The sequence below is a fragment of the Dermacentor andersoni genome, chromosome 4, assembly GCF_023375885.2.
Source record: "Dermacentor andersoni chromosome 4, qqDerAnde1_hic_scaffold, whole genome shotgun sequence".
In the NCBI taxonomy this organism is placed as follows: Eukaryota; Metazoa; Arthropoda; class Arachnida; order Ixodida; family Ixodidae; genus Dermacentor; species Dermacentor andersoni.
This window is the reverse complement of record NC_092817.1, coordinates 72,357,885-72,385,131: the sequence shown is the minus strand read 5'-3', so window position 1 is coordinate 72,385,131 and position 27,247 is coordinate 72,357,885. Positions and strand designations below refer to the sequence as shown.

At 45.3% G+C, this 27,247-nt stretch overlaps 1 protein-coding gene across 2 annotated transcripts; it reads right to left on the bottom strand.

Annotated features, from left to right (window-relative positions):
* Positions 1–967: 967 nt before the first annotated feature.
* LOC126536309 (elongation factor 1-beta-like) lies at positions 968–27,207 on the bottom strand. 2 transcript variants are annotated; one of them, XM_050183227.3, is made up of 10 exons: positions 27,105–27,207; positions 26,649–26,764; positions 26,214–26,303; positions 16,875–16,962; positions 15,503–15,615; positions 10,551–10,631; positions 10,409–10,472; positions 3,897–4,022; positions 1,392–1,507; positions 968–1,054 (listed from the first exon to the last, which is right to left on the bottom strand). In XM_050183227.3, exons 2-10 carry the CDS (start codon positions 26,751–26,753, stop codon positions 1,016–1,018), a joined length of 822 nt encoding a protein of 273 aa, XP_050039184.1. In that variant the 5' UTR covers positions 26,754–26,764; positions 27,105–27,207; the 3' UTR covers positions 968–1,015. The 2 variants fall into 2 exon arrangements, with proteins under 2 accessions (XP_050039184.1, XP_050039185.1); XM_050183228.3 differs by lacking the exon at positions 26,214–26,303.
* Positions 27,208–27,247: the final 40 nt, after the last annotated feature.

Below are 27,247 nucleotides of genomic sequence, written 5' to 3'. Positions count from 1 at the left end.
TTATCGTTTGCTTCCATCAGAATGTAGCTGTGGCAACTGGAGCCTTTATCCCATGCTCAGCATTTCTTAAATATTTGTGTTAGAGATTTGAAAATCCACCCACTTGTAGAGCATTACAAGCAGATTTCAAATGTCATTAGTTTCTATGTAGTTACTATAGTACTCTAGTTATGTCCTACACAATGGCAAAATAGAGTGATTTTGTGGGCACTTTATAGTTTAATAAATTTTCATAAAAAGCTTTGTGCTGTAGTGCATTTAGCTCTTTGTGGACCACTAAGTGCGGACATCTATTCAAACAGTATATACAATTATGCAACTATGAAAAAAAAAAAAAAAATTGGGACACAAATTTTTTCCACAATCACATGAAAATAACCTTGTACATTTACAATTGTATTATACTAATGAAATTTGGCATACATACTCTTGAAGATATGTACAGTACTGATACCTGCTTGAAATTGGAACATCTCCAAGCAGTAGTTGCTAAAGTACAAGGTTATATTTCAGAAAATTGAGAAAAATTAGTTGAAATGCCCTCTTTTTGCAGTTTAATTTGCTTTTGTGAAGGTTTTTAATGTGCCTGGATTTTTACCCCTTTAAAGTGCTTCATGATATTCCTTTGGATTTTGAAGAAACTAAATAGAAGATGACAAAAGGTCAATTCTTATGAGTTTTTTCAGTAATTGTACATGCTGTTTGGCTAGATATCGGCACGTTGTGAAAATTTAGTACATTAAAAAGAAAGTGCCCACAAGGATGACTATCTTGCCATTGTGCGCCACATAACTCAAAAACTATAAAGCTACACAAAAAGTAATGACATATTTGAAATCTGCACAGAAACTCCACAATTTGCTGAATTTTGAGACCTATAGAACAAGTAATAAAGAAAAAGTTGTTTCGAGGAGTGTCTCCCCATCAAACACCATGTGTTCTTCAACAAGAACAAGACAGCACGTGGTGTTGTGCAAAAAGGGACACAATTTATTAAGTCATTCCAGTGTCGGGCTTAGATCTTGTTGAATGCAGCAATGTCCACACTTTGTACCTGTAACAAACAATGAAATGAGACTGCAAACAGCTGAAAAAGCCAATAATGAGTCAACACGGTTTGCACTGCAAGCTTGTTTCTTTTAAAAAAACTGCTACACGATGCTGTCATTGAATGTTGCATTTTCACCCTCCTGTATTTTCCACGTCGCCTCGAAATCTGTACCCAATGACGGCTGCATAGTCAGAAGAGCACTTATGAAAGCACCAACTTCTCATGCAATTCATTCCTTTTGGAGCGCTTCTGTAGCACACACTAGAAACTCTGTTAATAATCTGACGTTCTAGCCATAAAATTTTGCTCCCATTTCAGGGCAACAAGAGGAAATGCTCACCAAGTCTTCGATGCCTTCAATCTTCTCCTGGAGCTCATCAATGCTGACCTTGTCATCCTCTACAACGCACACAATTTGTAGCTTCTTGATTCCATAAGCCAGGGGCACAAGCTTGGCTGCAATGAAACAACAGATGCAAGGGTATGAGCAAATAAAATAAAGGTGCTAAGGCAAAAGTAGAAGCAGGGTGTCTACCAAGTTGATATTTGCAAATTCCCTGAGCTTTCCAGGTTTTCCCTGAGTGACAAAGAACTTTCTTTTATGTCAAGACAGGCTGACACCATGTTGCCCGATGCTGTCACTTTCTAGTAAGCGTGCTAAAAAAAATAAAAGAAGGACTTAATCCAGTTTGAATAGTAAGGAGTAGTGCATTTTATTAAAAAGAAAAGGACATCGATTAGTATATCTAAAAAAATAAAATAAAGGTAAAGCCCATTGCAAATCAAGTCGAGCATTTTCAAATACGAATAAAAAGAGATGCACACAGAAAGAAATATTTTCGAATATGAGCTATCTCTATCAACTGATAGCAAGCTCATTGGTATTGGGCCCGAACTTTGCCATAAGTGATATTCTCTCTCGGTAGCTGGAAGGTCAACCTCAACTGTGCTGACATACTCTCAGCCCGTGCACAATGCCTCAGTGTTGCGTTTAACTGCTTTAAAGAGTTTATTTTGGTTTGGATGAGGAACACTTGCATCTCAGCGTCAGCCAACACCTTGTTTTTTAAGCTCAAGCTCCTTTAAAGAAGCGGCAGCACACTTCCTTTTCCATTCATTCCTCAATGCATGGGTCCTTTCTGTTCTCGTCCTCCTTTCGCTGCGCATTCACCCAGCAGACCATTTGAAGCATCCTGTTGGTCAGTTGTAGAGTCAACGTCAGATTTTTTGGGCTCCCTTGGGGCCGTGAAAAACACACACAAAAAAAAAATTAATGCATGTCTTTTACTGCCCTTAAGGGCTCAAACTGCCACAGGCACATCCGAAGAAGCTCTGAAGATCTGCCAGTACACTTGTTAGGCGTATCGGTGCTTGCACTGTGATACAAGACAGCAGGTGCACGCGTGCACAATTAAGGAATACATACTTGTCCCGTGACAATTGCCCCTTTCCACGCTTACTAAGCTTCACCGCAGTACTTTGCGCATGCTTTACTGCGTGACATCGCTGTATGAAGGCGAAACTGACTTTCGGGAACCTGTATTATGCAACGCGCCGTGCTTTCAGAGCTTCGAAGCCTATCGCGAAGACTACAAAGGCGATGTCGGTGCCATTGCTGATAGCGGCGAATTCTTTTAGCGAAAAACACGGAACCGAACGCCAAGAAGCTTAATATCGAACTTTGAAGCAGCTAGACCTAGCGTTGCTGCGGTGGCTGCTAGCAGATGGAGAGATAATCAAAATGGCAGCAGTGGTCTTTGATTAATGCCGTTTCGGACCTGCAGTCACAGCAAAAAGTCCGGAAATTCAGACAGCGAAGAGTTCTTGCATCCGAAATTTCTGGCCTTCTTATGCATCGACTCTATGGGGTATGTGGTGGTGCCGCGAAACTTCCGTCCAAATTATCGGGTCGGGAATGTCCAAAAAGTTGTGTGTCTGGAAAATCTGTTGTTGACTGTACACTGGGAACCCCTCCAGCTGACAACATGGCATCAAAGACGAATCATTACTATTTCTCTCTGTTACTCGAGCCAGCATTAGTGCGACTTTCATTCCCTTTCAATAAAATTACAGCTAATTTTCCCTAATAGAAGCATAAATTCCCAGAGAACTTCCAGGCTATTAAAAATCTGAGAATTCCCGGTTGGCAGACACACTGAGATGTATGCACTAAGGGCTCATTCACACTAGCGACTCGCGGAGGTGTGACCAAGTCTGTCATAACTAGTCACAAATAGTCATTCTGGTCGAACAGTGACTGTATTGGGTCAGTCGCCCGCTGCTCGAGTTCTCAGTCCTGCCAATGCTTCTGAACCCATCAGATGCGCAGGAACAGAATGTTTGTATACGCTGACGTTTATTTGATGTGGTGATAGTGGTACGATCAGACATGAAAGGCATGAATCGTGAAATGTTTTGGCGTGGTGATGGGCAGGTTGTGCTTTCCGGTTTGAACATTGGTTGCCATGAATTGCTTTTTAGTTGCTGAATGCACGACCTCTGCCAATCGCCAGTGTGAATAAGCGCTAACAGTGGCACCATGCTGTACTGCAGCACCTTCAGTTCAGAATTGCTTTTTTTTCCCTCCCTTACTTTTTCCTCGTCCTCTGTTCCTATTCTAACAAATGATGTGTGCTGCCTGTTATTCAATGTTGCCTGAAGACACTTAGCCAGAAACACCATATTTAAAATCGAAACTCTGCAAGAAAATTTTTATAGTCTCCATAAAGGGTTAACAACAATGACAACTAGGACTTCTCTGTGTCTGTACAGTAAACTGCCTTTGGAAACAGCGTAAACTCATGGCAGAACACTGAAGAGACAAGACAAAGGGTCATGCACTCACAAGCTCCCCAGAGCAGTCCATCCATCTCGATGCGTCGGACGTTCTCCTCCATGGCCTTCATATCCGTCTCATCATCCCAGGGCTTCACGTCTAGCACAATGTTAGACTTAGCAACCACCTGAGGCTCTGCGTGTGCAAGACAACACCATCATCAATCTGCTTCTTTCAACAGCACATTACACTGTTAGTGGCAATGTATTACAGCACTCTAGAACCCACAGCAGCATGAGCCATAGCACAGTCAACAGCAAATCTGCAAACTGAAATCATACTGCTGGCCTGCATTCTTTTGTCATGTATGTAAATGTATTTGAAAGTTGCGCATAGGTTTGACCCTTATAGTTTTTCAGGCACCTATGCAGAGAACTATGGCTTTTCTCTTCCTCCTGCAGAAGATTTGCAAGGCAGTGTCCTATCAATCACACCCAAGACGTTCTGCAGCTTCATGAAAAACTAGAGAGGGATCATTCTTTTATACAGTCAACATAAGATTTTTGGGACTTTCTAAGGGTCACGAAAACGTCCAAAAAAATCGGGCAGTCCCAAAAATTAATGCATGCCTTTTACTGCCTCCAACAGCTCAAATTGCCACAGGCATGTCTGAAATAGCTCGCAAGATTCCCAGTAGACTTATTAGGCACCTCAGTGCTCGTACTGTGACACTACACGATGGGCACACACGTGTATAAATAAGGAACACATGCTGTGTCCTATGTCAATTGCCCTTTCCTACTCTTGGTATGCTTCGCCGCGTAATGCTGCTGTATTAAGGCGAAGCTGACTTTTGGAAACCAGCACTATGCACTGCATTGTGCTTTTTATTAAGCTTCGAAGTCATTGGCAAGTATTTCAAAGGCGGAGTCAGCGCCATTGCTGACAGCGACGAATTCTTTCCATGAAAAACATAGCATCGAACAGCAAGAATCTTGGTAGTGTTACGTTTCGCCTACAACGCGCGGTAATGCCGGCGCGGATGCAACGGACGCCGGGGCTTTGTTCAAAGCGGCGGACATTTTGGCCCGTTCGACGCCGCCGCAACGCCTACCCGCCAAGCGTGTCCAGGCGTGTTTCGGTGCCACGTGTCTTCGTGTGTGCGTGTGTGTGTGTGTGCCCACGCTTGTCAAAGCGCGGCAGCCGGGGAGCGGAGCTCCCCAAGTGAAGGTTGGCGATGCGTCACTACACTCGGTTCAGCAGGTCTCTCGGCTCGGCCGTGCGCGCCGTCGTGGGCTCATGCTCCGCCGTCCCGTGACCTTCATCCCGTGACCTTCATCCCGTGACCTTCATCCCGTGACCTTCCCTTTTGGACCGCGACGCCGAGATTATAAGAGCAGCTGCCCCCGGACGCCAGGAGAGAGGCTCCGATTTGTACTGTTGAGTTACGTGCTCTCCCGTCTCTCCACTTCGGTCGAACTGACCGGCCGCTCTTTTGCTATGTTAGAATAAACAAGTTGTTCTGTTACCAGTCTACTCATGCTTTGCCGGGACCTTCGGATGCTTCCAGTGCCCCAGGCCGCCAGGCCAACGCTACCCTTGGGGCTTGCGACCCATTGGCAATAACGGGCGTCAGCACCGAGACCCCAACAACTCGTGCCAGCGGTGCGATTACTACATCTGGTTGCCAGCGGTGAGATCGCGACAACGGAGGCCAGCAGCGAAGAGATGCGGTTGACTGTATGCTGAGCAGCACAACGACCATCCGGGAGCAGTGCAACGAGCCCTGTGTGATGACTGGTTGCCTGCAGCGGAACGACTGCGCTGAATTCTTGGCTGCAAGGTTTGGTGAGTGCGGGACTTTCTTCTTCTGAGTTTTGCCAGGCTTTTGTTAGTGTTAGAAACAGAGCTGGTAATTGTGGTTGTCGTTGCTACCGGGTTAGTTTGCGGCAAGACAATAGTAGGCAGTAGAGAAAGCAGCATTCAGAGCAGCCATGGATTTGAAGTCGTTGCGCAAACCGAAATTGCTGGAGCTTGCGAGAGAGTTGGGTCTGGATGTCTCAGACAAACTCGGAAAACCAGAACTGCTAAGGGCTATTCTTGAGTTAGAAGCTGAGGATGACGAGCTGTCGGAATGCCTTGAGACCATTGAGGAGAGGGAGACGGCAAAAAGACAGGAGCGCGAACTTAAAGAACAAAAAGAGAAAGAAAAAGAAGAGCGCGACCGTCAACACGCTTTGGAAATGAAGCGTCTCGAGTTAGAGATGGAACGCGCTCGTAATGGAAGTCAGGCACACGGTGCAGGAGAACGAGTATTGTTCAAAATGACTGACCTGATGCGGCCGTTTAAGCTTGGAGAGGACATTGGTTTGTTCCTGGTTAACTTTGAGCAAACGTGCGAGAAGCAGGGGTTCTCTCGGGAAACGTGGCCACAGCGCTTGCTCACTTTGCTACCCGGCGAGGCGGCCGACGTAGTCGCTCGCTTGGAGAGAGAGGAGGCAGAGGATTTCGAGAAAGTGAAATCGAGTCTGCTAAAGAAGTACAGGCTGTCAGCGGAGGCGTTCCGTCGGAAGTTTTGGGAAAATGAGAAAGGCAGAAGTGAGTCATATACAGAGTTTGCGTACAGGCTTATGTCAAACATGCAGGAGTGGCTCAAAGAAGAGAAAGCGTTTGGTGACCACGAGAAAGTTCTGCAGTGTTTCGGGCTAGAACAGTTTTATAGTCGGTTACCTGAGAACGTGCGGTACTGGGTCTTGGATAGGCCAGACATTAGTACGGTGGCTAGAGCCGCTGAGTTAGCCGAGGAGTTTGTGACGCGTCGGGCTCGCGGAGCTAAGGACGGTCAAAAGGGTGAATTTGGCTCCAAGTTTGAGAGGCCGAAGTTCACACCCATGAGAGCAAAGGGGGATACACGTAGTGCGGATGCGAGTGAAAGCAGTCCGACCGAACGTAAGGAGACGGCGGCAACCGAAGCCGAACGCAGAAAGCGGTTCGAGACGAGGCAAGCGCGCGTTTGTTATACGTGCCAGAAGCCGGGTCACTTTTCGGCGCAGTGCCCAGAAACAAAACCAAAAGTCGTGTTTTTGTCATTATGCAGCACTGACGAGAACATCAAGCTTCTCGAGCCTTACATGCGAGACCTCCTCGTGAACGGGAAAGAGTACCGAGTGCTTCGCGATACCGCAGCTACGATGGATGTAGTTCACCCCTCTTACGTTGAACCCGATATGTTCACGGGCGAGTGCGCATGGATCAAGCAAGCAGTGGAAGCTCATAGCGTGTGTCTGCCGGTAGCAAAAGTGCTTATTGAAGGACCTTTCGGAGCACTTGAGACGGAGGCCGCAGTGTCATCTATGCTGCCCCCCCAGTACCCGTACCTATTTTCGAACAGGTCCGATCACCTCCTGCGCGAGAAGGGGCTTTTGTTTGGTGAGGCTAGCGTTCAGGCCTTAACCAGATCGAAGGTTCGGGAGCTCGATGCAAAGGCGGTAGTCGCGGGGCCGACGTTGTTGAACGATGAGAAAGGGTCAGAGGCGCAGCAAGCTGGTATTCAGAGCACGCCCGAACGGGATAAAATTGAGCCTGTAGCGTTAAGGGCACCAGATACTGGAGAGGAAATTCCCGATGCGGGAAAGTTAGAAGAGCTTCCGGTCGAGCTTCCGGGACTAGGCTCAGTGACGAACAGGAAAGACACCGATCAAGTCATTAGTGACTTAATAAGTAAAGCATCGCTGTCGCCTGAGCAGAAAACCGAACTACACCAGCTCTTACAAGAGTTTCAAGGTCTGTTCTCTGAGAGGCCTGGTAGGACTTCTGTCCTTACTCATGACATAGAACTTACCTCCCCAGAGCCAGTACGATCCAAGGCGTACCGGGTGTCACCCCGCCAGAGCGATATTATGGAGGCTGAGGTAAAGAAAATGCTACAGCTCGGTGTTATTGAAGCGGGTGAGAGTGATTATACCTCCCCTTTGATTTTAGTTGAGGTACCGGGCAAGGAACCTCGTCCTTGCGTCGACTACCGCAGGCTTAATTCCATCACTAAGGATCAAATTTATCCGATCCCTAACATCGAGGAGCGCCTTGAGAGAGTGAGTAGCGCTCAGTTTATTTCCACCCTAGATCTTGTCAGGGGTTATTGGCAGGTTCCACTTACAGAAGAGGCTAGTAGGTATGCGGCGTTCATTTCACCAATGGGGACATTCCGTCCTAAAGTTTTGAGTTTTGGTTTGAAGAACGCGCCATACTGCTTTTCAAGCCTCATGGATAAAGTGTTGCGGGGACAGCAAGAATTCGCTTTACCGTATCTAGACGACGTAGCGATATTCTCCGCATCCTGGCCTGAGCATATGGCGCACTTGCGGGCAGTGCTAACCCGCCTGCGCGATGCGGGCTTGACAGTCAAGGCTCCCAAGTGCCAGTTAGCACAGGCCGAGGTTGTCTACCTCGGACACGTGATTGGTCGGGGTCGTGGCCGCTGTGCGAGACTTCCCGCAACCGCGCACGAAGACCGATATTCGGTCGTTCTTAGGTGTCGCCGGCTACTATCAGAGGTACATCCCCAGGTACTCTGATATCGCGGCTCCCTTGACGGATGCTCTAAGAAAGACAGAGCCGCAAACAGTCGTCTGGGATGAGACGAAGGAAAGAGCTTTTAGCGCCCTAAAGAGCGCCCTAACAAGCCAGCCTGTGCTACGATCGCCCGACTACACAAAAGGGTTCGTTGTTCAGTGTGATGCTAGTGAGCGAGGCATGGGCGTTGTACTGTGCCAACGGGAAAATGGAGAAGTAGAACACCCCGTCCTGTATGCTAGTCGTAAGCTGACGAGTCGTGAGCAGGCGTATAGCGCCACCGAGAAAGAGTGTGCGTGTATCGTGTGGGCCGTTCAGAAATTGTCATGTTACCTAGCTGGCTCGAGGTTTATCATTGAAACGGATCACTGCCCTCTCCAATGGCTGCAGACCATCTCTCCCAAAAATGGCCGCCTCCTGCGCTGGAGCCTCGCTTTGCAACAATATTCCTTTGAGGTGCGTTACAAAAAGGGGAGTCTCAACGGTAACGCCGATGGCTTAAGTCGAAGCCCCTAACGTGGGAATCAGCCTCAAAATTGCTTGTTACTGATGTTTTTCTTCCTGAGGCAGGATTTTTTTTTTAACTTATTGCTTTTGTGTAGTGTTTCAAAGTGATGATGTGCTTTTTAGTGCAATTTTTCCGATTTGTGGACGCGTTCTGAGTGCTGCTGAACTACTGTAAGGAACTAGGCAGCAGTATAAAAGGGGAAAGAGCCTGGCAGGGCTTAGTGAGGGTTGTGCCGTGCTTGCTGACTGAGCGGTTGACTTTCGGCGTAGTTCTAACGCTTGCCGGAAACGAGAACAAAAATGTCAACTCTCCCGAAGTCACTTTGCAGTGTCCTGTGTGCACCTGAACGTGAGAACGAGGCCTTCTCTGTGCGCTGCGCTCAAGAAACGCCAAAGGACGCCCGACTTCGGTTATGAGCATCATCGAGCGACATCCCTCCGGACAGCGGATGCAGTCCCCTGACCATCGGGATCTCCTTCCCCCGGCGGGGCGGTCTGTTACGTTTCGCCTACAACGCGCGGTAATGCCGGCGCGGATGCAACGGACGCCGGGGCTTTGTTCAAAGCGGCGGACATTTTGGCCCGTTCGACGCCGCCGCAACGCCTACCCGCCAAGCGTGTCCAGGCGTGTTTCGGTGCCACGTGTCTTCGTGTGTGCGTGTGTGTGTGTGTGCCCACGCTTGTCAAAGCGCGGCAGCCGGGGAGCGGAGCTCCCCAAGTGAAGGTTGGCGATGCGTCACTACACTCGGTTCAGCAGGTCTCTCGGCTCGGCCGTGCGCGCCGTCGTGGGCTCATGCTCCGCCGTCCCGTGACCTTCATCCCGTGACCTTCATCCCGTGACCTTCCCTTTTGGACCGCGACGCCGAGATTATAAGAGCAGCTGCCCCCGGACGCCAGGAGAGAGGCTCCGATTTGTACTGTTGAGTTACGTGCTCTCCCGTCTCTCCACTTCGGTCGAACTGACCGGCCGCTCTTTTGCTATGTTAGAATAAACAAGTTGTTCTGTTACCAGTCTACTCATGCTTTGCCGGGACCTTCGGATGCTTCCAGTGCCCCAGGCCGCCAGGCCAACGCTACCCTTGGGGCTTGCGACCCATTGGCAATAACGGGCGTCAGCACCGAGACCCCAACAACTCGTGCCAGCGGTGCGAATACAACAGTAGCGAACGTTGAAGCAGGCAGGCCTAGCGTTTCTGCGATGGTGGCTGCCAGTGGATCTGCGTGCGAGAGTGCCCGTTTGAGGCGGCGAGATAATCAAAATGGCGGTGGGGGTGGCTTCAATAACGCCGTTTCGAATCTGCAGTCACAGCAAGAAGTCCAGAAAACCAGACGGCGAAGGAATTTTGCGTTAGAAATTTCAGACGTTCTTCTACATTGACCATGGGGTATGCGGCAGTGCCACGAAGGCATCCAAAAAATCTGTAGAGTGTATACCATTGGCTCAGCTAGCCTGCGGGGAAATGCCACGCAGTTACAGTCCTGGGGAAATAAAAGACGCTCACTTTTGGACTTCTTTTCCTGGTAAGCCTTCACACGTTCTTCTTTTGCCTTGTCTGCTTCCTCATCCTAAGACAGAATAGAAGGCATTGAGGAATGTACATGCAATATTGTTCTTCATGTTGATTGAAGAAACAGCCAACTTACATCTTCTGAACCAAAAAGGTCAATGTCATCATCATCATCTGCCACCTCCTTTTTGGCAGGGACATGGTTTGTAACCTTGGCCTGAAGAAAGAACACACACAGTCTGATCACTATCTGAAGTCATCTATTGCTATCTTGCAACGCTGCCTCAATGCTAACAGTACCGCCTTGACAAGTGAACGAAGGAGTTTCTATTGTTACCCCTGCCAAATGTTCACAAAGGCTGAAGAGGTGAGGATGCGTGCATGTGCAATATATGCAGCGTATTATTTACTCGCATAATGATTGCACTTTCTTGTAAAAAAAAATTGACGCAAAGTCAGGGGTGCAATCATTACGCGGATTAAATTTCCAGTGAAAATATATATTTTTTTTCATTCTGCATTTGCTGTGGGATGACAACAGGTCAACAAGCAGGCGGCTGTCGCTGCAACAGTGTGGGACACCAAAACAAATATGGTTGCCGGCAGAGCAAGCTGGATGAGCCGAAGGTGATTTTTGTTCTTCTCATGAGTACATTACGGGCATTGAAACAGTTTCTTCAGTATCAGTAATGAATAATACCGTTAATATCGGCAAGTTTGCGACAATACCGTAGCCATGTCCACTTTGAGGGGACAAAAACAGAGATGGGCGTGCGTAGCTGCCAGTGACATAGAAACACATGGCGGGCATGCTGTGGAAACTGCGGCGTTTGTCTTCACTACTATCCTAATACAGCACATTTCCACTAAGGGTGGGCAAATATCTTAGCTGTGTTACAAGCGTCGGCGTATGAATAGGGTACACTTTAACATATTAGTGCAAACGTGGCCACTATAGTTGCCGCTCGCGATCTGTTGCGTGCTCACGAGCGCAGACGAGAAGAATCGAAAGGTGCCTTTTTTGTTGTTGGCCAAAACCATCATGAAGCCTACAAGTAATAAAGCCAAAGCAAGCTTGGTTGAAGCTTCTCTTTTTTTTCATGGGAGTGCGGAAAGTGATGAAAGGAATGAAGTTGGGCATCTGCTTAAAAATGTTTGGTGCGTGCAGACAGCTTGGTACGGCTTCAAGAGTTGTTTGCATAGTATTTGACAGCATTCGACAGATGGTAAACGTGATCATCATTAGCTAGACTTGGCACACGACATATTGCAGCGACAAGTTTGGGGTGCGAACATTATGCGAGTCAATACGGTAGGCACAGACTTGGGAGTTAGATTAAGCTTGCATTGCATATGCTTAAGGATATAAGAGCAAAGGTGTCCATAAGCTCTCTGTGTTATAAAATTAGACTAGCTACTATGCTGCTAGATATAACTTTACTCTTACTAACAGTGAGCTGTTCGTAGAGGTTTGGTAGATTATAAAATGACATAACGGTGAACGACCAGCAGCATCTAGCTGAAGCTAGTTGACTATTATTAAACATAAGCTACAGTAATATCTAATCAATTTGGCTCTCTTTAATTCAAAACATTGATAACTTGCACTTAGTAGCTGGTATTGCAGCAAGCAGTCACTTATGGGGAAGTACTCAGGGCCACACATTAATTACCTCAGGCAAGCCCCACAGTGCAGAAATCGCGGAGTGCCGCAAATGTGTGGGGCAAAGAAGGTGCTGGTGTTTATACAAATTCTAGCACCAAAAGGAATGCATAAAAGCAGAAGATAGTTTTGCAATGTTATAATGCACTGTACAGTTGATGACCGATAATTCAGACTCCGCGGGGAACGTAAATAAGTCAGAACTATCAAATGTCCGAAAAAGCTAATGCATTTAAATAAGATGATTTCATTTATGTTTTAAGGCCCCTGCGCAAGGTATACATGGACGATTCATTGCTGCACGCACTTCTGCTTAGATGCAACCACGTACGCCTGTATTTCTGCCAGTTTTTTGCCGTTGCTGTACGCCAATGCAAGGATTGCAAAGGCTAAAGTCTGCATGTGAAGGCTCCGGAGCACACGGCACATCATCATCCGAGTTAGAGTCACTGTTTGATGGTGGGAGAACTTGCTCAATTATTTCGTCATTGTTCAGTTCGGCACACAACACCACGCTGTCAACGCCTGCAAAGTCTTCAAATGCAATGGCGGCAGAAATCAGCACGCCGCTGCCTAGCAGGTCATCAATGAGAGCTGCATTTGAGCACAATGTGGTAGGCGGCAGGTTCAGGCTCTACAGTTGTGGAGTCATTCGAACTGCGACTCGAGACTCATTCCGAGTTGGAGTGCAAAGGCACCGCTGGTGCCATTTGATGTGGCCCGTCAATAAGTTCACGAGAAAGACTTCTTGGGAGCCAGCAGAGCGCTGTCTGGAATGCAAACTAAACAAACAACCACGGAATGGTAGGACACCGTCCGAAAGGCAAACTCTACAAACAGAATGGCGAGAGCAGGCAATGTGCGGGGTTGCCAGAATACGCCGGAATAGAATATGATGATCGTGATGTTGATGCAACCTATAATTCAGGCAAAACCTCCAAGATTGGCACTTGCAGTTAAAGGGACACTAAAGGTAAACAATGAGTCAACATGGTCTGTTTAACCCTTTGACGGTCAATGACAAATATACGGCGCCACGAACAAGTCCGAAAATGGTCGATGCCATATATTTACGGCACAGTCTGTATGTTTAAAAAGCGTGCCAATTTCCCAACTTTTTCTTTTCTGTCATGTGCTGCCACTATGTGGGGATACAGGGAATTTTTTTCGTGCACCTCCCTCTCTCGGTTTTCGTCGCATGGTTTGTTTTAGCGCTAGTTTGCTCCCGTGCATCTATATACTACCGCTCACGCATTAGCGTGCGCGCGTGCGGGCGGCTGTTTGGATTTTGTTCCGCGGGCGGTTTCGGCTTCTTGCGCTTGCAAAAGTGATGGCTATCTCGTTACTAATCGCTCAAAGGGTGACCGCTTGTTTTTCGCTCGTTTAGTGCTCACAGGAGTGCGCATAGGAAGGATACCGCCGTGCATGCGTTTCCGTTTCTCTCTCTTTTCCTTTTTAAGACCCGCGAGAACTAATTGCCCTAGCTGGTTGGCGGTAAGATGAAGATTAGCGGAAGTTTGTCACACGTGTCGCTTTTTATTGATGCGCACACAACCAAACAGTTTTCTTGAGTGCGTGCACCCACACAGTTCGATTACGCTATGGACGTACATATTAGTGTAAGAGCAGGAACATTTGAGACTTCCGAAATATTCTCTTGTGCAGATTTTCAAAGCCTTGAACTATGTGCATAAAAATGCATAAAATTTTTAATTCTGATAAGTTTATTTCCTTTTTTATTGCTGTTATTCATGAATGAAGAGTGCATATATACCAACATAAAAGATGTTTTTCTCACTTTACGGTCACTTTAGAAAAATGATTGTAAATTTTTTTCGAAATAAGTCTTTAAGAAGAATTGGAATCTGCAATAAAAAAAATCGACCCTGGGTGGTCGCATATGGCGAAAAAAATCGACCCTCAAAGGGTTAAATACCATTCCAAAAACCTCGCAACACTTGTTTTGTGCCAAGAAAAGAAAGTTTAGGAGAAACTTGCATCTGAAGGGTCCAAATACCTTTTTCAAAATTAAGAACTCCCGCCACCCAACCGGGGGAGTGATGACACTGCATATGCTATCACCACCCTTTGCTGCCGTCGGTGAGTAAAATGGAACTCGACAGATGGCGGCACTGAGCCAAGACAGAGTGGTGGATTTGCCGCTGCAGCTGCTTTTCAGTCAAGTGGTGTAGACCGTCTGGGCATCCCGCAACATCACATGGAAGTTGAATTCTCTGCTATTTGCAGTTTGTACGAGTTTCGCGAGCCAGCAAAACTTGCGCAGCACCATGCAATAACGAAACTACTGAAACGCGAAAGCGTGGGCGGCACAGAGTCGAGCGAAAACGACACCTTTCGACTGCTCGCGTCATTGTCAAGGGAAATTTCAATGAGTTCTTTTTCTAAATATGAAATAGAATTGAAGAAGCAGCGTTTTATTTCATCTTAAAATATAATACAAGGATGGTTGTTGCAATGAGTGGTTGAGTACCAGTGAGAGAATTTACCTGAGGAGTGCTTTCGTCATCGGGCAAGTACTTGAATGTTCCGGAGGAGTCCCTAATCATGTCTTGCATTTACCTCAATTTCTCGATTATTAAGGCTTTGTTCGCAATAATAGTGACGCCTTAGAGATTCTCAAGCAGCTATTTCTCACTTTAGCTTGACTTAATATTTGCCTCTAGTGTCCCTTTAAATCTCTTGGGCGTAATGCTGCAACCAAGGCAAGGCCTCAGGGATTACCGTCGAATGTGTAATCTCTGAGGCCTGACTTGATGCCTCGGGTCTCTAAGACCATACCTGACGTCTTGTCGAAGTTGCCAGAGGAGATAATGTCGGCACAGTCAGCATAGCCTACAGCTACAGACGGAGTCCGGATAATCAAATGTAGAGCTGACGGCTGGCCGAAATATAGTTCATCTTTACACATTAAATCTATGGAGCCACTGGCGGTGCCGCGAAGCTGTCCGAATTACCGAGCATGTCTGGATTATCGGTGTCCGATTTATCGGTCGGCGATTGTATGCACAAAGCAGCACAATTACACACGCGGAATTATGTACAAGAAAATGCTTCAGATCATATTTCTTTGTCATCTAGCAGCTAGAACAAGTTGTTTAAGTGCGATGCAACAGCAGAGTACATACTGATACATAAATCACACATCGGAAAGAGACAAGATGTTTTCCAAGTGCGCTTGTGCTCAGAACGTGGCGAGATCAGTTTAAATCTATCAAAACTATCAAGTAACAGGGTTTAAATTATTGCCAGTATGTCACATTAATGCTATGATCATACTACTTGGTATGACTACATGGTTACAGGCAGCACAGTACTGATGTAAACAAGTTGCGCACTGTGAATAGGCTTGGCCATATTGTTCTCACAGCTGGCTGGTTTGTAGACACTAGAAGCTATCCACTCACCTGAGGTGCCACTACCTTGGCTGTTGGTACACTGCCTGTAGCCGGACAACGCTGCTCAAGTTCAACGATGCGTGTCTCCATTTTGCGCAATGCAGCTAGGAGTTCTTGCAGTGCTACACACAGAGGAAAAGTCACGAACCTCGAGTGTTTTGCAACACTTGCAGGCTAATCTTTAAAATACGTGTTTTGTCCCAAATTCAAAGCTTCCTATTGTGCAAGGAAGGCACAGGGAAGCAAGATTTGCAGCTTGCCATAATAAGTCTGCACAGCGCACTTTAGCTTTGAGTGACAGCAACTAAGCAGAGAAAATATGTCCATAACCTGGCTGCCGTGAAGGGGCTGTAATGCACAGTTAGCATATAGGTATTATGTATGCATTATGCTACTTAGCAGTGCCTCAGCTCCAATGAAAATGGCAATATCCAAATATTTAGTACATTACTTAGCTTTAGACATATATACTCTGCAGTAATCGCAGCAACCGAAGGTGGTAATTATCATCCGCAGAGATGAAGTAGGAAATACAAAACACGTTTTCAGCACTTCGGTGTGTGCAGTTTGCACTTGACACTTGAACACGTGAAACTAGTACAGTTTTATCCGATAAGAAGAAAACAGTGCTGGTAGTAACAGGGCCACTTTAAAAGGGCAGCTCCCACGGGCACCACTCGTGTTCGTTTTGAGCTGATATTTTCTCTTAGAAAGTACAATGCCAGAGAGGGTGCCTCTTTTCCATTTTCAATTCTTAAATTTGAATATCTTTTGTTAATGAGCACAAAATTACACAATTTTTCCTTTGTTCAACATGCCACTACACTCTAAAAAATGCTTACACCCTTTCGAGCTTATCTCATCCCCAAACAACAATCGTCATCTGTCTTTCTTGTGTTTCCTCTTTCGAAAGCTCTCTGTGCTCGCTACTTTCTTGTTGAGAATTTTGTGTCAAGCTGATAACGCGCAAGCCATTCGCAACTAGGAAGTAGCGGGCTCGCAGCGTTAAAGAAAGGAAATGCGGGCAAGACAGATGATTATTGTTTGGGGACAAAATGCAACCCAAAGGTGTAAACTTGGGTTGTATGAAAAAGAGAAAACTGAAACTAGAAATAACGTTGTATGGCCCATTTGATAACATTAATTTATAGCATTGTTAAAGAAAAGGTTTGGAAGAGAAGGCTGCACCTGATATCTTGGCACCCCCTCCTTCCATTTACCCAGTGGGTATTCCTTTGCCAAAATATGTGAATTTATGTTACTCTCTACCACCTAACATGTTTTAAATCCGCACATGGCTCATTAAACATTACCCAAGGCAAACTGGTTCAACTGGCACTGATTTATGCAACAAGAAAGTACAACGGGGCAGACCACTCACTGTTTTTCATTTCGTTGTGCTCCTGCAGAATCTTCTTCTGGAAGGCATCATCATGAGAGGAACTGCCAGACTTGACAAGCGCATCACCCTGTGTGACATTGAGGAGCACGACGCACCACATGACTCCTTCTTTCCCACAACAGAACAGCTTTAACACTAAGAATGAACCAACAAAACAGCACAACCGCCGAAGAACCGTAGGTACACACTTGGAAAGCAACACACTTGGAAAGGAAAAAAATTATAGTAAGACAACCAAGGATATTGCACTTTTCTATTTAAATGCATAAGCATTTATATGCCTACCAAACAAGAAGTTTGTCTGTCACTAAGACAATGTATGGCTCATACCCACGTAAGGCAGAGGCTACAAACGTTCAGATAAGTGAAGTGAACAGTGCATAAATTCATTGAAACCACCAATACGACACACAGAACAGATTTCAATAAACAACAAGTTTAAAACAAGCATTCAAACCAACAATAAAGCACTGAATACCACCCTCAGCAAATGTAGTGGTGGTTTTGCAACAGCTTCATTAAATTAACCTTAATTATAATTATCTTAATGAATGGTGTCTAACTAACTCCACCTTAATTAACACCAGTGGTCGTGGGTTCGAGTGCCGTAATGAACTCTACCTTTACTAAACATACCTTATCATGTTCACTATCGAACATGATAAGCGACGGACCAATGAGAGTTAAGGGTTTAATACTGGTTGGATCAAGTCCCATAACACTGACAATGACATGGGCTGCGTGGAGATGAGCAAGCTGCACAATGCTTATGCATACTTAGACAACTACGAAAGGAGTTTCTGCTTGATTTTTTCTTTTTCATTTCATTTATTCCACCTGAAAGGCCTTACGTAAGGGAGCATACAGCAGTACATGTAGATGAGCAAGATACACAGTATACACATATATTCTGGGGCGCATATGCGCACATTTCCTCCTGTGTACTCACATAGTCGTGCTTGCACATTGCGGATGCGTCGAGTTAGCATAGACATGGGAGAGGTGCGCTACACCTATCCTGGTTCTCCCTCGCTCTCGTGACGCGCACCTTACCCCCTCCCCCCCTTGATTCGTGGGAAAGGTATCCAAAGCACGAGGAAGACATTCCTCTTGCAAAGTTAAAGTATAAAGGTGTGTCACTGCGAGAGACTCACTTTGGCACCCCGACCTCGAACCTAACCAACGGCCTAACAGATATCTGTTGCAACCCACAAGTGACCTCATTGCCTATCAATGAGGGCAGCCTCTATTGGCACCTATTGGCACAACTATATTGCCGCGGGTATGTGCCAGTGGGGACGAGGTCGAAGTAGCGCGGGTTTTTAGGTTAAGCGTGGAGACGAAGACATTGCTGGTTCTTATTTGACTGATAAGGTGTATTTGTTGGTGCTGCTTTGCGTCCTCGTCGATCCCACGTGGTTACATTGATGGAGGTGCTGGGTATTGAGTGGCGTGATAGTTGTTCCATTTGTGGCAAACTCGATAGAAGTGTCCAGCTTCGCCACAATGGTAGCACACTGGTCAACTGTGTGCCACAAATCGGTTTTCCGACGCTGACAGTTTGGCGGCAACTCTCCATGGAGCCAAGTAGTGGCGTGCACATGTCGAGTGATGAGCGAGTGAAAACTTTACTGAGCTAGAAATGGCATTGTTTGCGCTGGCGTGATCGGTGGGGTTGGTAGAGTTGACGGGGGTGACGATATTAACTCTGTTTGTAGCCTAGGCGATGTTCTAGTTGTAGGTGTCAACGCCGTCGAAGATGCTTTGATTGGACGGTGAACAGTTTCTGCATAAGTAAGGTGCCGCGGCATGTTACCACAGTCTGGTGATGAAAAAGCTTTCTGTACTTCTTCCCAGACCACATCAGCTACAAAAGATAATGCAGGCGCCGGTTCCGTAGGCGCAATAACAAATCCGAGCTGCAGAAGCTCTTCTTGCACAACCTCTTGGGTAACTTCACACAGAGGCCTGTCGTTAGTTTCAGCCAGTACGGAAGTGCTTGCTGCGAGTTGCTCATGTCATGCTGGTGGTATCGTTGTTGTAGGGCCTGTTCAATGGCTGTAGCCTCTTTTGTGAACATCGCTGCTGTTGTCGGTGGATTTCACACAAGGCCGGCAAACAGCTGCTCTTTCACTCCCCGCAAGAGATACCACAACTTTCTTTCCTCTGGCATATCTGCTGAGAACATAGCAACTGAATGCAGATTTTAAGGAGACGCTGTGTATTTTCCCTCCTGTGTATGCTTGACCAAGTATCCAGCAGCTATGTGCAGAAATCGTCCCACGTGGCAAAACTCCTCTCCCTGTTGACGTACCACATACAAGCATTGTCCTTCAGATAGAAATAGACCCTCGAGAGTTTGTCCTCCGAGCTGCTCTCATGGTTGTACTTAGCGACGCGCTTGAACTGGTCTAGCCAATCTTCGACATCTTCAAAGGCATCACCATGAAAGCTCTCCAGAACCATAGGATTCTGCAGTGTTACTTGTGATGGAGATGCGGTGGCCATTATAGTTGTAGGAGGGAAACGATTTCTCAAGGTTTCTTGCAGGGGACTGGACTCGGGCACTAGTCTTAGCAGGTGACGACTGAACTGGCGGACCGGTGTTTCAATGCGCAATGGTGATTCCGGACTCGATTGTCGGCTTTGCGAAGGAGTGCCAAGCATGAAGCATACCCAGCACCTCCACCAGTGTAACAATGTGACAGTCAACTTTCGCTCTGCAAGTGTTACTGCACGCAGCAAAAAAAATTGTTAGAGCCAAACACCACCGATTGCTTTATTTGCCTGAACCCAATGTAGCTGCGATTAAATGCGCTACTGGTTGGGGAGTAATATGGAATGACCGTGACTAGATCCGGAGCTTGCCTTACGGCCTAGCCTCATGCAGAGCGTATCCCCACAATAGATATATTTTATATATGTATACATAAAATACTAGAATGCGTCAAAATATAGTTTGGTATCAGCTCAATTTTACTAGTTTATTTTCGCATATTCTTTTATTTTGTACAAAAATATCACTGTTTTACTTGAAAACTATTTTACACGCATAAAATTTGTTGGCCCATCTTTCGGGAAACCACATTACGGCTTATCTCTATGTAAAACTATTTTTGTTAATAGTGGTGTTGAAACTGTTACTACAAGATAGTCCCATTAACCCCTTATGACAACTCATCGTGACTTTCTGGCAATTATTGCACATGTGTATGTGTTCAGTTTCTTGTCATCCTGACAGGAAAATAATAGATAATGACTTTTGTCAATTTTACAGTGGAGCTGTTAGAACCCCGCTAGGTTTCCCTTGACATCCACAGCTTCGCCAAGCTAGGGGAGAGAGCTGAGATAGAGTGAAAGCAGAGTATAAAAATAGCACCGCGCAGCGAGGGTGGGTGGAGCCTAGCCGGGGAAAAGGAGCGGCGCGGCGGGGACAGAGGTGGTATGACGTCATTGCTCTCTGACAAAAACCCGTGCGCTTGCTTCGGTGGTAGTCTTTCTTGCAGCAGAAAAAAGAAATTATGCATGGCTCTGCTATCGCAAGCACCAGAGATCAGCTCCGCTGGTCTCTGGTGCCCAGCAAAACTTAGGCTAAGTGTGTGGTTTGGCACTACTTTACTGGCCTTAGCCCAGCTCCGCTGGTCTCTGGTGTTTGCGATAACAGACCCACGCATAATTTTTCTTTTGCACTTCTAAACTTCTTTTTCTTAATTAGTCATGGCAGTACAACGGGGTTAAAAAAAGCACTAAATAACTTTACAATAATAAAGAACTTTTCTCAACTACACTCTAACCTCGTTATAGCGAAGCTGAAGGGAAAGCCAAAGTTACTTCGTTATACCGACTATTGCCCCTTTACTGCAGCACTATATGCCCAATGGTATGCGTAACTCAACATGAAAATAAGTCTACGGCTCTGAAGCCTGCTAAACCGCTATGCGGCAGCATATGCGATGAAAACTGATTAAACCGACAACAGACTCTCCGGCCTGTGCAACAGGTGGCTTTTTAGCACCTGATGCAACAGCCGTTACAATAACGCCCTTATCTTCAAATGTGATCGTCTTTCACTTCTGATTTCTATTTTGCTTGCTCACATTGTCATGAAACTGGAAAAACAGCGATGCTGTTTTGCCAGTATTGACTGATAACATGTTATGAAGCGAATGAAGACTGTCATGTCCGAACAGCATGTGACACACAACACAGTTCGTCTTCGTACGCAGCTAGCACAGTATTCTTGGGCGACCTCTGTGACTTTTGGTGGTAGCTTCACTTTTGCAAGATTTTGCAAACCTGTCAAATTTACAGCTGACAGAACTTAGAACAGAACCAGAAACGCCAATGTCCTTGAAAAATTAAACTATCTGATCCGCCACTTTTTCGTGGCACCAGCTTGGTTTGGACAGAATTGTGCCGGTTTCATGCAATCTTGGAGGTCATGCCTAGCTGAGTCAGTGCAGCACTGTGCGCCGCAGTGACAGAGAGAAGTGCAGCCATTAGTTTTAAGCATCCCGCATGCAAGCATCCTTACAGATATGTGGTGTGGTGTAACTTCACGTGAGCTCCGAGATTGCGATCTTGGAAGGCGCACCTAGTTACGCCAGCTACATGCTGCAGCGAGAGAGGTGCGATAAGATAGGCAAGAAGTGCTGCTTGTGCATAGCAGACATAAACGTGTCAGTGAGAAGGACCAGTGTTGCTCGATGGTGAATTCAATGCAGCAATTTTGAACTGCTGCACCAAACGACTGCGGAATCCAGCGGAAAGCAATATGCTCAGTGTGCAATGGTTGGTATTTTTAGTTTCGTAGATGAATCTAGTTTGTTATATCCATTGACAGAGCAATTTTACTTCATTAGAACAAGGTCTTAAATACATGGATCTTTATGAGGATTTCAAGAGGATTTGTATTTACTTCATTACATCCATTATTTTATTACATCCTGTCTTGTTATAACGAGGTTCAAGTGCATATTTCTGTTAATTTTGCGGTAAGAGGTCGATTAGTAGAAGAAAAAAAGGAAGGCCAATCTTTTTGAATTACGCATGAAACACTGTGCCACTACATCAGTGCGACGTCATGAACTTCAAAAATATATTTTCATATTTGGGCTTTGTGAGCCAGAAAATCGTCCCAAACCTTGCCAAGTTCGGTCTTTGGATTTTACAGAATACAATGTGGCCCATCTTCTCAAATAATTAACTATGTCTGAGCAGACATGGTTAACATCCGTGATGTCATGGTGAGCTGGTGGTGCCAGAACTTAAAAGGTGGTCTCACTACAAGTCTTGTTTTTCCTGGCTTATCAAGCTTCCTCTCACGGTATGAGTGGCTTTTTTTCGTACTGTACAAGGGTAATCTAATAATACGGTTCAACTTTATTGCGTCCCTTGGAGCCAAAAGCATGTAGCTACGTAGAGAATGAAGATATGTTAAAATTAAAGAGTGTGCTTAACTGTTGCATAGGTGCAAAAAAAGGAAAAAAAAAATAAGGAAGTGATTAGTGAGAACCTGTAAGCTTACATAAGGACATGGCTGTGAATAATTTATAACTTTTGTAGTAAGCATTAATATACCTGATGGTCTACTTTAAATGCTTGCAAGTTCTAAGCAGAATTGGTACCGAATGCATGTAGTGAAACTTCTAAGGTGTCCAATACCAGTTCCTTAACTGCCCACATGTTTTCATGTTCATATGCTGCTCCTGCAATACTAAGCACTTCAAGTTAAAACCCCAATTTGAAATGTGCAATTTGCAATGTTTGCAAGTGGCAAAGGTTGTGTTCTGCAGCCTTGGTCATGTGCTATGTGGCAAAGATGAACTTCAAAGGACTTAAAGATGTTTCCAGATAGAGGCCATAGATTATATAAAACAGTTTGCAGCACAAACAGATGCTTAGCAACAAATTAAAGCAACTTTCACAAAAGAAAGTATTCCAATCCCTTCATTTGAACACACAATTTCTTTTTCTAACACAACACAGATCCCAATTCCATCTGGCGAGCTCAATCTTACAAAGTCAGAAAACTACCTTTTGAAGGCCACATAAAAACAAAAACTATTAGCATTTTCATCATCCTGCACTTTTCTAAGGAATACAAATGGAGTGTACATGCATGGCCCAATGTCATCAAACTAAACACAAGCCATATCACATTGCAATTTGACTTGGGCAAACATTTTACAGACCCAGAAAACTGAACTGCCACATTCATCCTCCCCCAATGGTTACCAGTGATACTTAATGGTATAGTAGGAGCTCTTCAGTCTTACTTCTAACAACTAGGCACAAATTAACACTCACAGTTCTGCAGCAACTTCTTTATACATTCACTACTAGATCAGACACACATCAACACTTGACAAGGTGCCTTGAAAACACGAGTGAAAGCTCAATTTTCTTCGTAGCATTTGCATGCCTGAAGAAAACACAACACAAATGTCACGGACAGGTAAGCATCAAATGTGGAAACAAGGCAATAACAAATGAATGTGGTTCTGTGCTACACAATATAGCTTTCAACACTGCAGATGCTGCAGTTGCCTTGACACATGGAATTAATGCAAGAAACTGTGTACATAAGAAAAAAAAAAAAACTGTAATGATAAATAGTGAGAAGTGGGACAGAATTAAGAAGCGCTCATTACTTTCACAAATTTTAATGATGTCCCTTTGTCCTCACTACTGATATGCAAGACAAGAAATCCAGTTTCAATATCTTAAACCAATTGTGTACAGCTCAGGCGCTACAGTAACCATATTGGTACCTATCAGGATAAGCCTGTACACTGTACACTTGAATATGAACATCATAAACACTAAGCAGTTCACTGAGCAAGTTAACTGAGCGGTTTCATTGTCGCTGATCTTTTTGAACTCTACAAGCAGCCACTTCTATAATTCTACCGCACAATAGCTAAATCACGCAGTTCCCAGCACACGCAACTGCCAGCAAGAATTTGACTTGGTAGACTTATACAGTGGTGATTTGGTATCACGTCCGATGTCACCAACTTGTAGGAACAGAAGGCCCAAAAAGAATTGCCATTTATATATCAGGTGAATGCACTGATGTCGCGGATACCATCGTCTAGCCCATTTGTCTGATGGCGCTAGTCCAGTCTCTTCTTCCAGCACGGGGCTCTACGAGTACTGTTCACTACAATTTCTTGCTTAAGAGACGCCATATCATGCTTAAGAAATTCAGGGATCAAACCGAGATCTGTTTTGCATTGGTTCCACATTGATGCTTTAAACAGACACAGCTTTCAGACAAATATTTTGACCTGTGGAGGGATCATGACACTGCCACTCGCAGCACAAACAGGATAAAAAAATAACAAAATGAAAGAAATATGGAAAGAGAAAGAAAAGGGGGGAGAATGAAAAAAAAAAAATAGCAACATCTTTGAGGTTTGATACAAGATTTACATGTTACAAGAAAGCATTTTTGTTTCTTTGCTGGAAACATTGCTACATTAGGAGCATTGCTCAGAAGCATAGCACAGTCTTTAAAAATAAATTTGCAGTTGCCTAGCAGTGACACCAGACTTTACTTGTTGACATGCATTGACAGCACCATAGCGAATAACAGCATGCACAACACATGGGCAATAATTATGGACTAATGAGAAGGTGGTTGACACCGTTTTTGTGTTTGATATTTCCTTCAGTATTTAATGTTTAGCAGTGTGTGCATATATTCATGTCTGTCCGATTTACATGAGTTGTAGGTAACCTGCTTTTCCTAGTTGCTTCAGTGCTGTTATTTTGAGTCTGCTCTTTATGGTCATGAACTGTGCCAACCCATCAAAACTGTTACTTTTACTTGCAACACTGCGACAAAAGTTACTTATTTGATTATTTGTCAGCCTCCAGTGCCTGGCAAAAATGCAGGCAATGCATATATAAGGCTTGCACGAGATAAGCATGAGTGCATTTCATATGCTGTGCACGGATATTTGCAGTAATAAGGAAACCTATCTGACAAACATTTGTATTCTTGAACAGCTGCCTGAACAGTTATATCTGTGAGAAGCGGAAACAGTCGTTTAACTACCTGGCTATCATTTCCGCTATGCCAAGCTGTTCGAGCAAAATTGAATGTGATGAGTGATATTTGCAGGCCAGAAACTTGTCAATGTCAAACCATGTCATGTAATTGGGTTTAGGTGCCGTGAAAAAAGCTTTTCAATGACATGGCCATCACAAACAGCTAGACAGTTGCCTTTGTGCAAACCAAGATTGCTCACATGTTTGCCCTGACAATCAAAATGATGCTGTTTGAAATGCACTGAGAAGTGTTCCTAATCACTTTTGAAGCAGAAACCAAGACATGGTCTTTCCCACTTGAAAAACTCCACTACCATAAATGCCGTGCCATGACAAGGAAGCAAAAGGAAAAAGAGAGCAAAATTACCCTTGGCCAAACTTTCGCAATACACTTTGCTAAACTGTGTAAAATGTCTCCTAAACTGATAGTTTAGGATACAGTCCTCAGTCACATAAGCAAGAGAGCCAAGGAAAACAAGGTCACATAAGCAAGAGAGCCAAAGAAAAAAGCCCTTGACATCAGTAGGCTAAGCACAATGAACAGGCAAGTCCTGAGTCACTGCATGGCAACTAGTCCTCCTCCTCTGCTGAGGAAGCAGCAACCTTGAATTTTGTGACTCTCTATATCAAAATAACATTTGCAGAAGTGGAGCCTCGAGTGGCAGCAAAAGCAAAGTAAATGCAGCATGCAATGACCAGACATGCAGTAAGATGAACATCACAGAAATGAAAGCAACCTATGTTTCTAGTTCCACAAGCGTATTATAAGTTGGAAAATTACTTGGCTGACTGACACCTTCATTCACAGGCAAGACTTATACAGGGCACAGACATACAGCTCACGCTCAGTCAATCCCTGTAATTCAAGCTTTCAATTGTACCAGTGAAAGCTCTGATAATTTAAAAGAATTTTGAGAAGTTTGGGTGGCATAACATGCTCAGCAAGACATATGCGGCTAAAGTTAGGGGACAAGGACATAAGAGCAAAACGAGAGGTCTAACTAGTTCGCCACCAAGGCAATTTTTTTTTTTTTTTTGCAAAGCACAATGTTTACAGTGACTGATAAGTGCTAACAAAAAAGAAGGGCAAAAGGCGTGCGCTGAAAGATATAAAGAATACGAATGGGGAGGTGGGACTCATGCCTCAGGCTTGTGAAAAACAGACTAACAGGCCTCCACACGTCAACCTCCACACGTCAATACTTCGCCGTCTAGGCGAAGCGCATGAGTGGGGTAGGAGGCAATAAGGGTGCTACTCACTGACTGGAGAGAGTTTTTAATTTGTTGCCGAGCCTGGGCTATCTTATCGACTAGAGAGGAACTTTGGGAGCTTTGGGAAGACGCCTTAGCCTGGAGGAAGAGAGACAAGAACAAGACACGTCTCAAACGGATGAAGCGATAAGTGCCGGCTCAGCGGTATCCGCACTCTTTGACGGTGGCGAACACACGACTGCTCTCTTTTAGGATTACATTCAAGTCTGCGTTTACGGTGGCAACATTCGAAGACACAGTAAAGCCAGCGATTATGCAGACGACTCGAGCCACAGCAAACAACGTGATTAAACAGCGAAGTCTCGGTAGGCAGCAAAAGTGACCGCATGCCCCGCCTCTTTTAGCGTGATGATTAATCGCTAGTGCACTGCCGGAAAGAAAACGGCCAATGCTCGGGTCTCGACAAGCGGCCAGAGGCGTTACCTTGGCAAGCTGATCCCTGTTCAAGTAGCACAGGTACTGCTTCTCGGCATCGTCATACTTTGCCTTGTCGAGCCAGACTGAATCGAGGGTGAGTGGATGTGCCATGTCGTTGAACTCTGAAAGACCCAAAAAACACACAGCGGTTTTGTCAACTTGGGCAACGAAGATCGTCGCGAACAACACCTGCAGCGCGACCAGGACTTCCTACACGTGGCTGGCAAAGCGAAAAAATAGCCAACAAATGCTAAAACGAGCGCCGGCGGTATCGAGTGACGACATCTTTGTTCAGGATGGTCAAGACAGTATCTGTATTCTGCACATCATACGGCCACAGAACGAAAACAAACACTGAAACTACTTCCCCGGTAAAGCGCCGACTATCCCACACTGCATCATGAAACTTCGGGCTGTTTCAACGGTTAATGTAGCAACAGAAAGCGAAAATACAACACATACCGGATGCCGACGCACGCAAGGGGAGCAACGTGCTGCGAAAGAGGAGCGGGCACGATTTGTTCACGCCGAAGACGCTTGAAGGAGCCACTGGCGCTACTTATATCGCAGAAACAACTTCAAAGTCACATAAACTCTCTTCAGAG